Here is a 14,747-nt window from a genome sequence, read left to right on the forward strand (position 1 = left end):
ATAAAATTGGCGTTTTGTATTTACTTGGCATTTTATATTTTTAATAGCGTTTTATGTATGAAAAGATGTTTACCCTTTTCACCCTTAAAGAAGCACGTTCTAGTAATAAAATTGATGTTATTTACGATAACGCCACCGCGCCAATCTAGTCCATAGATTCTTTTGATCTGACGATCCATAACCGTTCTCACATTTTTCACCATTTTCCCTAAATCCTGACCCTATATATATATATAGGGTTAAAAACCCTTGTATTATATGGGGTGAAAAAAAATATTAAACAATTAGTAATAAGATTTAGAAATTATAATTATGTGGAGGCTAAGGTGATGAGTTTGGAGGTTGTGAATGCGGTGGAATATCAAGGCAAACCCGACCTGAGTCACCAACACCAGAGGTAAAACTTTGTAACCCGAAATGTTTTATCCTAGAACCCGTATAATATTATTAACCGGTGATATGAATGGGCAACAACGGATTGATTATATGATTAAAGACTGGGTTCGTGGACTTCACATACATGTCGTATAAAAGATTAAAAGCGTGATACCGGCTAGATTTCTACAACGTAGCCTAGACAAAAACACACAACCTATTAACTATATATTTTTTGCATCACTTCACTTTAGTATAGATCATATATAAACTTCTACGATTTCATGGATATCCTTAATAAATTATGTAATATTTTATATCTTTTAAATATATTTATAACCAACTTGTGTGTTAATCTGGATAAGTGCAACTAATTAATATAAGAGAATGATGAAAGGAAAAACATGAGGGTCTTACTAGAATTCCATGCGTTGATTGAAGCTCCAATGCTTTGTTAGGTTTAGCAATTACTTGGGTCGTATTTGGACGTTGTGTTTGCTCCTCCTTTAAGCAATAATATGAAGGAAAAAAATTAGCTATAAAAAATTAGAAACTATAAACTGTTGATAAAATTAGAAATTACTAATAACTTATAACTTTCCACACTCTCCTAGTGATGTGTAATTTTTTTATGGCACCCTTGTGGTGTATATGGAAAATACGGAACAAGAAACGGTTTTCGAACAAGGAAATCTAAGTGGAGCAGATTATGGATGAGATCAAAAGCCTTGTTTCTTTTGTTCTAACATAGGTCGAAGTTTTAGTCCAAGATTGGTGTAAATTTAAGATTGTATAGTTTTTGTGTAGTTTACCTCTAACATGTTTTTGTTGCCCTTTTTTTTCTTTTAGGGGGTCGTGGTGAATGAAATTTACCTTTAAAAATAGGTAAACTCTTCATGTATATGTAGCCAACCACATAATTAATAGATTTTTCCAACGAACATTAATGGAAACTATACAACCAAAGAATAGTTGTATTCTCATATCTCTTCCTCTTCCTATTATAAAAAGATTAAATGTTATATAAAAAGTTACCAAACATATTACATATACATATTACTTATTTAATATAAAATTTTCCCAAAATTTTTATTTATTATATCATACAGCTTTCAATTTGTTTGCCATATTTACGAGGCAATGTTCCATGTTTAACAATTAAAATGCTAAAATAGTGTGTTGCAATGACGATGAACGCAGAGGTTGAGGGGTCCATCCTTAACTTTCTTGGTGAAGTGCAATTTTTTTTTGTTTTATGCAGATCTGTCAGTGTGGATTTGTTTTTTCTAAATCTTCCACAATTTACAACTAATTTTCTTTGGGATACCACTGAATTTTTCTTCTAGATCCATCACCAGTTGAACGTATGGTTGCTATAATGAGTTACATTGTATATATAGTACTAAAATACGAAAAAAAAATGTGGTATAATAGCATTGAAACTGTGTGTTTGGCTTCCTGCTCTAAGATCACATATTCAGACATACTAATTGAACATAAACTAATCATGGTTAATAAACGACCCCTTAATTAAACAGACACGTAGTAAAGCAGTTATTTCGTGTCCCTTTTCACAAACGTATAATACATTCAAATTATGCGGTGCTGCTGGTTGTATTGAATTTTAAATTCAGTCATTGGATAATTAAGATTACAATACCCTGCATACATTCTTACTTATCACAAGGCAAGGCAGAGATGACTTATGATGGGGAAACAATCCTACAAAATGTTTGGTTGCTATTGACACCACGGCAAACCATTATAAAAAAAAAATCTTACATTGTCTTAAGTTGATAAACTATATTTTCATATTTGAAGAAATTAAACTAAAACTTTGAAGATGAAAAACTAAAAAATATGCATAATAGATAAACCTTTCTATGCAATTTGCGTAGTGACACGACTTGGTTATCAAAAGTGCATGTGAGAATGGTATGTGAGTGAAAAACTGATACGTGACCAGGAAACCAAGTTTGTTACGATGAAAAAGGTTTGATACTTGAGAAGATGTAGATCTTTTATGTGACCTTACAATAACGGTATACGAAGTTATATCCTCTAATAGAATAAGCACTAACATTTTTGTAATTATGATACGTGGATGTTTGGTTGCAAAAAACAAAATTAAATTTAACTAGGTTTATCACTGACGGCGCGTTGCGGCAAACTTCTTTTGTTATTTAGTCTGTGTTTACATGTATTTTGAAATCACTACGAGCGTTTTACGCACGGAACCGCTGACAAGAATAAAAAGAAAATGTAGAAAAAACACTAAAAGATAACCCAAAGAAAATCAACCCAAAAGTTGTATGGTAATGATGTTGTTCGTATGAAACCTACCTGTGGTCAGAGATAAGCAAATAGTACTGGGCACCGCTTGTGACAACCGGTAATTTTCGGTTTATAGTTACGCATATAGCGAACATTAAGACAATTATAAATATTGTTTTAATACACAAATTAACTTAATTAGGCCTTTGAATTGCCCAGGAACGTCTATTCGATCTTACGGTACGCGAATGTTGATTTGCGGGAAACCTGACGAACATTAAACGGTAACGAACTGACACCGGACGAAATACTGACAACGCCAAAAAATACGAGTTTTATACATATATTTTTAAACACACGAATTGGTTATGCTGAATTATCATGCTTTCGAACGTCACAATATGCATACGTGAACGAAAAACGCGACTGTAGGAACGCATCGACAACGAAGCGGAATCATCGGGCTCGTGTATTACATTAAATCTGAAATATTATGATATATTTAGGCAATTTAGCTTCGTAATCGAATTCTAATATTCACAGTTGAAATGGGACCGAAAAACGGACTAGAAACGACCACCGAAGTATTTTACGCAATTTTAACGCAACCGACGAATGAACGCGTCACACATCTGCTTCCGACACTATTTTATATATTTCTGATCCTGAAATGACATTTTACGACATTACACGAAGTACGGATTCGAAAACGGGCATCGTAGACGCATGGGCCGGACAAAACATAAGAAACGAGCTAATGGGCGTTGGGCCCAACCCACTTAAACCTAAGTATAAATACCCTATTATAACTCATCCTTCTCATTTTTTTCCCTAACCCTAGCCGCAATCCCCTTTCTTTCTCTAGAACGCCGACGGCGGATCACGGCGGTGCCAGCGAAGTCCTTCGGTGTTTCGGCGAAGGCGAACGGCGGCGCCGCCGCTCACGGCGGCTTTAGCGGCGGAATTTCACAGCGGAACCAAGGCGTACCCCCTAAATCATCCCTTCCGAACCCGTTTCCGGCACTAGTTTTCCCATACGAGCAACAGAGGTAGCGATTTCGAGCTCCGGCAACCGTGTTTCATGAGTTCGTCGCGGGTAAGTTCATCTCCTCCACTTTCTAAGCTTAGATCTGTTTAGATCTCGTTCACTTAAAGCTTCTTATTTTGGTTTTTTTTTTCTTTTTAGTGGTGTTTGGGGTGTCGGCCATGGTGGTGGCCGGCGTGGTGATGTCGAGGTGGCTGAAGTGGGGATGACGGCAGCAGTGGGGAGCCACCGGAGTTAGAGGCGGCGGTAGCAGGTCTCATGGCGGTGGTGGCGGGTCCGGTAGCGGTTATTGTTCGTGTTGTTTGAGAGCGGAGCAACGAAAGGGGGGCAGGGTGGTGGTGCGACGCTGCAGCCGGCCGGCGGCGGTAACGGTGGTGGATGGTTCGGGTTGGGTCGGGTTGGTTTGGGTTTACATGGATCAAGGGGGACTCGGGTTTTCAGTTTGGGATTTGGGTCTCGACTCGGGGTCGGGTCAACAAGTCAAACTCGGTCAAAGCAAGTCAACACGGGTGGGTCAACATGGTCAAACCTGGTCAACGGGTCAAATTCGGTTCGGGTCAACCAGTCAACGCGAGTCTTGGTAAAATAATAATAACGCAATATTACTATATAGTTTAGGGCTGTTCATGAACCGAGCCGAGCTAGGGCAAGCTCGGGCTTGACTCGATTATAAACCAAGCTGGCTCAGCTCGGCACGGATTTGAAACTGAGCTGAAAGTCTAAGTTCGGGCTCGGCTTGGTTTTAAACCGAGCTGGCACGGCTTGGCTTGGTTGGCTCGATTTTAAAAATAAAAATTAATACATTGCTCTCAAAATTTAGTAGTCTAAAATATTATTAAATACTTCAAAAGAACATATTCAAAATACATTACAAGTCAAAATCACGTACAATAACGCAAAATAAGTTTTATATTTTAAGTAAATACAATATTTGTTCATTAGCACGACAATCAACCTTTAAATATGTCATAGATATCAAACTACAAGCCTAAATACATGTAAATAATAATCACTTTTTTCTAATATATTATATGTATATAAAAATAAAATATATTAAATGTAAAATAATTCGAGCTAAGCCGAGCAGAGCTACCAAGCGAGCCAAACCGAGCCAATTTGGCTCGTCACGAGCCGAGCCGAGCTAGGCTCACTTTCTAACCGAGCCATATCGAGCGAGCTTTTTGGACCGCCCTAATATAGTTATTTGAATTTTATCCTAAATCGACACCTAGCTCTAACCCGAATCAACTAACAAAATCGTTAAGAAAATAAAATTCTTTGAGTTATACGTGATTTTGTTTATATAACTTGCATAAATACATATGTATATGTATTAGTCAAAAACCAAACCAACACATGATTTATTAATATATATATATATATATATATATATATATATATATATATATATATATAGTGGAGGGTTCAAATGAGAAAAATTTATTTGTAAGAAGAAAAAAAGAAGAAGTTTCAACCAATAAGAATACTTCATTTTACTTCATTTAATATTTGAATTCAATTTTAATATAAGGGTATATTGGTAAACTTACATAAATCATTAATTTATATTTTTCCAGTTTAATAACTAACTAAATTAAATTTGTAACTCCTTTTCAAAATATATACTTTTTTTCCAAATTAATAAAACAACTTAATTTAAAGTGTAGAATAAATTACGAGTTGTGTAGGATATATTTGGAGGTGTATAGGATAAATTTCGACTGTGTAGGATAAAATTCTATAATGTGTAGGGTATATGTAGGAAATTTTTATATGTGTAGGTTTGTAGATTATATGTAGGATAATTAATGATTTGTTGACTAATTAATTAAAGAGAGAAAAATTAATGATATAAGTTATAAATGAAATAATATTTTACTAATATGCCATTTCTTCTTTTTGTTCTCACATTAAAATTCTTCTCAAATGAACCTTCCCCTATATATATATATATATATATATATATATATATATATATATATATATATATATATATATATATATATATATATATATATAGGGAGCCGCTAGAATGAAAACCACCCCGAATTGTTAGAACCGCGAGAACTACACCCCACGGGTGGGCGTTCACCATGATTTTTTTTTACAACTAGATGTGTGTATTATAAACACAGCCGTAAAAAAAAAAATTTAAACGCCGCGGCCGAGGGTGTAGTTTTTTACACCACAAGTTTGGTGAAAAAAAATAGAAAAAAGAAAAAAAATTAAAAACACCAAACTTGTGGTGTAAAAAACTACCCCTCGGCCGCGGCGTTTAAATTTTTCTTTTTTTTTACGGCTGTGTTTATGATACACACATCTAGTTGTAAAAAAAATCATGGTGAACGCCCACCCGTGGGGTGTAGTTCTCGCGGTTCTTACAACTCGAGGTGGTTTTCATTTTAGCAGCCCCCTATATATATATATATATATATATATATATATATATATATATATATATATATATATATATATATATATATAGGGTAGGGTTCTAAAATGAACAATGGTTAACTTGTGAACAAAATGAATAGATCTTGGTCCTTCATCTGTTATATGATCAAAATTAATGCTAATGCCAAACTTATAAATATTAAATTAAATATAAAAAAGAAATGGGGCTAATAGGGGCATTCACGTAAATGTGTACTATTAGTATTTTTGATATCCTATCATAACTGAATATTGTTTTTTTTTAATATAACAAAATCAAATCCCTTTAAACCAGGAATGTCAGTGTACAGTCCGTTGTTCCTACAATGTACATTGTTGTGCATATGTGTATTGTACTCATGTACACAAGTGTACAGGCTGTTGTTCGTACACTGTACACTGTTGTACATCTATATATTGTACTCATGTACACCTGTGTATATAAACAATAAAACGCTGGAAAACGAAAAATGCATATGTTATTCGTTTTTATTAAAAAAACTATAGCAATATCATACTAAAATTAAAGAGAATAAAAAACTCGTTTTTATGGTGTATTTAAATAAAAAAATATTAACGTATGAAAAATTTATAACTACTTAAATATCATAAGGGGTAGTTAGTTTAATTATAACAAAAATATATAACTTCCTAATTTAAACTGATTATATCCTTTACATCTAAAAAAATGATCAATGGCTCAGATTGGTTCACACAGTTCACAAACGAGGATGTAATTCACTCATGAACCTCATCCTATATATATATATATATATATATATATATATATATATATATATATATATATATATATATATTGAATTTACGAGACGAGAAAGTGGCATTTTGGATACAATGAAAGATACACGTGTATTGTTACATTAGATTGTTGTGTTTTGAAATTTATCGACAATTTGTGATGTGCTTTCAAGTGCATATCTTGGTTGATGAGTTTATTCTAAAACACTTTGTGATGGGCTTTCAATTGTATTTCTCGGCTATTCCTTTGACACGAATTACTAATTACAAAAGTAAGCATAAATTAATAGACATAAGAAAAGGGTGTGCCTATTGGCACACTAATGTGCCTATTGGCACACCAAACCCTAGCAAAACTAGGGTTTATATACGCAGCTGCGTATTGACCTATACGATGCGTATATAAACCATGGATCTCAGTGCCTAATAACCAATCATTGCACAGAAAACAAGGTTTATATACGCTGCGTATAGGTCTCTAAGCAGCGTATATAAACCATCTGAAAATTTGGGGTCATTTTGGTATTCACAAGGTTTATATACGCAGCGTATATAAAGGTCTGAAAATGTCCTTTATACCCTTGTGTTGAGGCTATACAAAGCCAAATATAAGGGTAGTTGTGTCATTTTTGTCTCATACGCTGCGTAGGGATCTATACGCAGCGTATATAAAGCTCCATTTTTGTAATTTTTTTGTGTATTTCTTTGTTTATTTATAAAAAAAAAAGAAAATTATTTATAAAAAAAACAATATTATTGGTAATACAAATATAAATTATAAATATTAAAAATAATACAAATATTATGAATTATAAAAACTAAAAATAATACAAATATTATGAATTATAAAAATTAAAAATAATACAAATATTATGAATTATAAAAATAAAAAATAATACAAATATTATGAATTACAAGACCTACAGAGAACCTATACGAGACTTACACTATACAATATACGATACGATATAACACCCGTATAGGCCTATAGGCGTGGTTTAGGTCCCGTATTGACCTCGTATAAGCCTATAAGTGTTATATCGTATCGTATAGGTGTAGTATAGGTCACGTATTGACCTCGTATAAGCAATAAGTGTGATATCGTATTGTATAGGTGTGGTATAGGTCTCGTATTGACCTCGTATAAGCCTATAAGTGTGATATCGTATCGTATAGGTGTAGTATAGGTCACATATTGACTTCGTATAAGCCTATAAGTGTGATATCGTATTGTATAGCGTAGTATATGTCCCGTATAGCCTATAAGTGTGGTTTAGATCCCGTATAGGCCTATAGGTGTGGTTTAGGCCCCGTATAGGCCTATAGGTGTGGTTTAAGTCCCGTGTAGGTCCCGTATAGGCCTATACGGGACCTAAACCACACCTATAGGTCTATGCGGGACCTATACGGGTGTTATATCCTATCGTATAGTGTATAGTATAAGTCTCGTATAGGTTTCATGTAGGTCTTGTATACGCCTATAGGCCTACACGGGACCTAAACCACACCTATAGGCCTATACGGGACATATATACACCTATAGACCTATACGAGTGTTATATCGTATCGTATAGTAGCGTATCGTGTTGCATCGTATCGTATAGCGTATAGTATAAGTCTCGTATAGGTGATGTATATGCCTATAGGCCTATACGGGACATATAATACGCTATACGATACGATATCACACTTATAGGCTTATACGAGGTCAATACGTGACATATACTACGCTATATGATATGATATCACACTTATAGGCTTATACGAGGCCAATTCGTGACCTATACTACACCTATACGATTCGATATAACCTTTATAAAAAAATCTTCATATACGCTGCTGCGTATAGGTCTATACGCAACGTATATAAAGGGTCAAAAAGACCATTTAGCCCTTCATTTGGGGCTATACGAAGCCAAATGCAAGGGTAAAAATGTCTTTTGACCCTTTATATACGCTGCGTATGGGTCTATACGCAGCTTATAGTGGGAAAGACCATTTTACCCCTGCATTTGGGGCTATATGCAGCCATATGCAAGGGTAAAATTGTCTTTTTGACACTTTATATACGCTGCGTATAGGTCTATACGCAGCGTATATAAAGGGTAATTTTTATTTTTAACCACAAACTTGTGGTAAAAATATACTTTTTGACCCTTTATATACGCTGCGTATAGGCCTATACGCAACGTATATAAAGGATGAATTTAAAAAAACATTTTTAAGTATCGTATCGTATAGTATAAGTCTCGTATAAACCTCGTATAAGTCTCATATATGTCTTGTATCTGCCTATTGGCCTATACGTGACCTATACTATAGTGTCGTATCGTATTGTATCATATGGTATCGTATCGTATCGTATAGTATACATTATCGTATCATATCGTATAGTGTATAGTATAAGTCTCGTATAGGTTCCATGTAGGTCTTGTATATGCCTATACGGGACATATATACACCTATAGACCTATACGGGTGTTATATCATATCGTATAGTAGCGTATCGTGTTGCATCGTATCGTATAGTGTATAGTATAAGTGTCGTATAGGTGATGTATATGCCTATAGGCCTACACGGGACCTCAACCACACCTATAGGCCTATACGGGACATATATATACCTATAGACCTATACGGGTGTTATATCGTGTCGTATAGTAGCGTATCGTGTTGCATCGTATTGTATAGTGTAGTAGCGTATAGGTTCCATGTAGGTCTTGTATAGGTTCCATGTAGGTCTTCGTATAGGTTCCATGTAGGTCTTGTATATGCCTATAGGCCTAGACGGGACCTAAACCACACCTATAGGCCTATACGGGACATATATACACCTATAGACCTATACGGGTGTTATATCGTATCGTATAGTAGCGTATCGTGTTGCACCGTATCGTATAGTGTATAGTATAAGTCTCGTATAGGTGATGTATATGCCTATAGGCCTACACGGGACCTCAACCACACCTATAGGCCTATACGAGACATATATACACCTATAGACCTATGCGGGTGTTATATCGTATCGTATAGTAGCGTATCGTGTTGCATCGTATCGTATAGTGTAGTAGCGTATCGTGTTGCATCGTATCGTATAATATATTTGTATTATTTACCAATAATATTGTTTTTTTATAAATAATTTTCTTTTTTAATTTTTATAATTCATAATAGTTGTATTATTTTTAATTTTTATAATTTATATTTGTATTATTTACCAATAATATTGTTTTTTATAAATAATTTTTTTTATTTTATTATTAATTAATAGTAGTTGTATTATTTTTAATTTTTATAATTTATATTTGTATTATTTACCAATAATATTGTTTTTTTTGTAAATAATTTTCTTTTTTAATTTTTATAATTCATAATAGTTGTATTATTTTTAATTTTTATAATTTATATTTGTATTATTTACCAATAATATTGTTTTTTTTTATAAATAATTTTCTTTATTTATATATAAATAAAGGAATACGTAAAAAAAAATACAAAAATTGAGCTTTATATACGCTGCGTATATAAACCCTTGTTTTCTGTGCAATGATTGCTGATAAGGCTCTGAAATCCATGGTTTATATACGCCGAGTATAGGTCTATACGCAGCGTATAGGTATAGGTCTATACGCAGCGTAGGTAAACTCTAAGTGTGCAGATAGTTAAACCCTAAGAAAATGATATGAGAGTGGTGAAAAGAAAAGAATAAAATGTCTTACATGATTGTTCTCTTCATTCAACTGAAGTTCCATTGTTTTCTCAAGTTTACTGACAACGTGGTCTGTTTCTGGGCCTTGCACTCGATCCTCCTTTAAGCAGTTATTTTAGGAAGGGAATTAGTTCTAAAAGCTAGAAACCCTAAGTGTGCAGATAGGCAAACAGGGTGTGCAGATAGTTAAACCCTAAGAAAATGATATGAGTGGTGAAAAGAAAAGAATAAAATGTCTTACATGATTGTTCTCTTCATTCAACTGAAGTTCCATTGTTTTCTCAAGTTTACTGACAACGTGGTCTGTTTCTGGGCCTTGCACTCGATCCTCCTTTAAACAGTTATTTTAGGAAGGGAATTAGTTCTAAAAGCTAGAAATGAATGATAAAAACTTTATATTGGTGAAGCAAATAAAAAAAAAATACTAAGAAAACCAATAAACTCAAGACTGCCATTAGGGATCAATAGTATGAATACAGAAAGATTATCCTTTATAAATGCATATATATATATTACCTGGCTCGTTTGAAAAAATAATGCTTTCTCAAGTTCCTTAACGACGACTTTCATCGTTGGACGTTCGTCTTGAGTTGCAGCTACACACCGATTTGCAATTTCAATATATATTTCTAGAGAACCCTTGTTGGGTCCTTTATTAGGAATAAAACTGCTTTCACCAATTTCTTCCATTATTATATGATCTATTATGTTCTCTAGTGTTCCAGTGTGGTAACTTTGTCTTGCCACAGATACTAGCCCCTCCTTATGGTAAATCGGGTCATAGGCTGGTCTTCCACATAGAATTTCAAACAAAACTATTCCAAAACTATAAACATCCGATTCTCTTTTTAACGTACCACTCTTCTCATATTCTGGATCTATGTAGTAATTTGTGCCAGCAATGTTTGTGAGATGTAGAGCTTCGCCATTTTGATTTGGAGGCAAGAATACAGAAAGCCCAAACTCAACAATCTTTGCCCTCAAATTCTCGTCTAACCCAATGTTGTCACTCTTTATATCACGGTTTATTATCATCTTTTGGGCTTCCATCTCTGAGTGAAGGTACTTCAATGCGTGTGCAACATCAATGCAAATTTTCAAACGTTTTTCCCACGTCAAAATACGCATGTCATTGACGTTTCCCAAATGATCACCAAGGCATCTATTAGAAACATTCTCAGTGACAAGGATCATCTCCGAACCTTCAACACAAATTCCAAGTAGAGTGATTATGTTATGATGCTTAACACTAGTAAGCATGTCAAGTTCTGTGAAAAATGCTCCTTCTCCTTGCTCATCGTCTCTAGAAAGTATGCGTTTTATAAGTACAATGTTGTGTCTCTTGAGTGGTTCACCTTTATTCATCGCTTCTATGGGAGAAGTTTTTTCAAAGTCAAAAGTTGCTCTATACAAATTACAGTATGCTGTAACTCCAATTTTGTATGTGTCTGAAAAATCATCGGTGGCCAGCTTTATATCACTAAGATGAATCTTCAAGTGTTTCAAGTTCTCTATCTACATATATGTAACAAAGGAAAAAGGTCATAACTTATATATACTTGTTAGAAAAACATAAGTTAAAAAGAAACGGTCATTATTTTGTTGACCCCTTTAGAAAAATAAAGAGGACTTTGAATTGTTTTCTATTTCAAAGTTCATGTATAATATGTGTATACTTTATAACATTTACGAAATCCGACACAAGTTATTTTAATTAATAAACTAGAATGTAAGATAAAAATAATCAGTATTCTTTGTCGTTTTTTTTTTCAAACTTGGGTTAGGCCCTCCCATATCTGAACCAATCTATGGTCTCGATTTTCCAATTAATATATAAAGTTGTAGGACAATCCTTGGTAATTAGAAAGATTGATAAGGTGGTAATTAGAAAGATTGATAAGGTTAAATATAAATAAATGAATTAACGAATAAACTGACCAAAAAAAATAAGGGGTAAATTACATTTTTCGTCCTTTATGTCTGTATCGGATTGCAATGGATGACCTTTAACTTCAATAATTACAGTAACGGTCCTTTATTTGAAAAAATCACTACACCTTACGTCCTTTAGCACTAACCATGTTAAAATTTTAAGTTAAGTCTAGTCATGTGACTTGCATATGAGGGCAGATTGGTAATTTTACTCATTTATTTAAAAAAATTATATATGTATGCATATAAATCCACATAATTCTGGTCACCTTCTTCCTCTCTTCAACCCTCCTCTCTCTCTTCAACCACCACCACCATTGCTGCCGCCGCCACCACCGAATCAAGCCCCACCACCACTACCACCAGAACCACCGAATCAATCCACACCGCCATATGTCATTTTCTTTCTCTCTTCTCTGTCTAAACCTGCCATTTTTTTCTCTTTGTACCATCCAAACCACCACTTCCACCATTTTCTTTCTCTCTCTCCTTTCATCTTCACCACAATCCTTACTAACCTAATCCAAAACCCCCCAAATCCCCAAACCAAACCCTAAATCAAAACACGTTGCATCATCTCTTTGTCTCCGGCTGAAAAGAAAATGTGTTTGTAGTTGTGGAGACAACCGGCCGGCAAAGATTGTGGGTCACCGGAGACAACCGGTTGAATCTGTGTTCTAACATTTACGTGATGATGTCTAATTACGCCGGGGATAAACAGTCAGAATGAAGCAGTTCACAGCAGGAAGTGAGGAAGACGATTGAACCGCTAGATCTGTTACCGTTGAAGCGGTTAGCAGAGGAGTGTATAGGCAACAACAACACCTGTGGAAGTAATGGTGTAGAAGGGACAGATGAGTTGATGAATCCTAGATTATTTGGTGTAACAAAAAAACCCAAAAAAAAACGACCACCAAAAGAACCCACCATCTATGGTTGTCAACGCCAGCCACCAAAAAAACCCACCGGCCAGCAAAGAAACCCACAACCTGTGACTACCATCGTCGCTTGTCACCATCACACCGACCACCAATCCGGCCACGATCTACGATATTTGATATCGAGATGTATAATTTTGAACATCATCAGATCGATATTTCAACCCTCTTCAATATTCACCTCTACTGGTTAAAACTCTATACCCTGCTATTAAAGATTCAAACTTTACAATAAATTCACGCGTATAACAAAGGGCTTTTGATTCATTGGGATTAGGGTTTGATTTGGAGTTTCTGGATAAAGGGGAACATGTTAGACAAAAGATCTTGGAGTTTCTGGATGTGGTGTGTGTGACTGTTGATATTCATCGCAATGAATAAATATATTTTAAATAAAAATGGCCAAATGACTAACTTACCCTTATTTGCAAGGCATATATTATATTTAATTGAAAATTTTAACCTGGTTAGTATTAAAGGACGAAACGTGTAATGAATTTTCCAAATAAAGGATTGTGACTGTAATTATTAAAGTTAAAGGCTATCCATTGCAATTAGACTGAAATTTTCCGTTCAATTAATCAAATGGAAAAATTTGCCGTTCAAAAAAGAAAAAAATTAATCAAATGGAATTGCCAAAATTAAATTATACGGTGGAACATCTTGTGTGGATAAAGGTCCCAAAGCCTATTGATGTGTCAAAACTGACCGGGATTATAGAGTGTTTGGAGGCGGCGCCAGGCAGTAAAAAATGGAAGAAGCTTGTCAACGAAGTGGCTTTAGCAACAGTCTGGAGGCTTTGGCACGCGAGAAATCTAAAGGTTTTCAAAGTGGTCTTTCTTTCGATTACCAACACGGTTGAATTAATCAAGGAGGACACCTTGTTATGGTTGACACACAGGGCGAAATCCAGTCTCCGATTTGGGAGAAGTGGATCGATTTTGATGTAACGGATCTTTTTAGGGATGAGCATTTGGTACCGGGTACTGGTACCGAACCGTACCTGGTATATTCGGTACCCATTTTACTCGTTTTTTGGTACCGGTACCGAACCGGTATAATTGGTACTGGTACTTTCGGTATGGAACGAGTACCGTGCTCATCCCTAGATCTCTTGTAATTTTGTTCAGTTCTTCTGTTTTTGGTCGTGTTGTTTGTATCTTGTATTTTTCAGTCTCTTGTTGTGCCCTTTATATTTATATATAAAGTGTGTTATAAAAGTTGTACAACCAAATTGAAAATTTAACTATCACAATGCGTGATCAACATTTTACTATGTAAA

At 34.6% G+C, this 14,747-nt stretch overlaps 1 protein-coding gene across 1 annotated transcript; it reads right to left on the bottom strand.

Annotated features, from left to right (window-relative positions):
- Positions 1 to 726: 726 nt before the first annotated feature.
- LOC110891179 (probable receptor-like protein kinase At2g39360) lies at positions 727 to 12,920 on the bottom strand. Its single transcript, XM_035980136.1, has 5 exons — positions 12,834 to 12,920; positions 11,112 to 12,110; positions 10,837 to 10,926; positions 10,606 to 10,695; positions 727 to 879 (listed from the first exon to the last, which is right to left on the bottom strand). The coding sequence occupies exons 1-5, from the start codon at positions 12,918 to 12,920 to the stop codon at positions 727 to 729; spliced, it is 1,419 nt and encodes a 472-aa protein (XP_035836029.1).
- Positions 12,921 to 14,747: the final 1,827 nt, after the last annotated feature.

This window comes from Helianthus annuus, chromosome 11 (assembly GCF_002127325.2).
Source record: "Helianthus annuus cultivar XRQ/B chromosome 11, HanXRQr2.0-SUNRISE, whole genome shotgun sequence".
Lineage (NCBI taxonomy): Eukaryota > Viridiplantae > Streptophyta > Magnoliopsida > Asterales > Asteraceae > Helianthus > Helianthus annuus.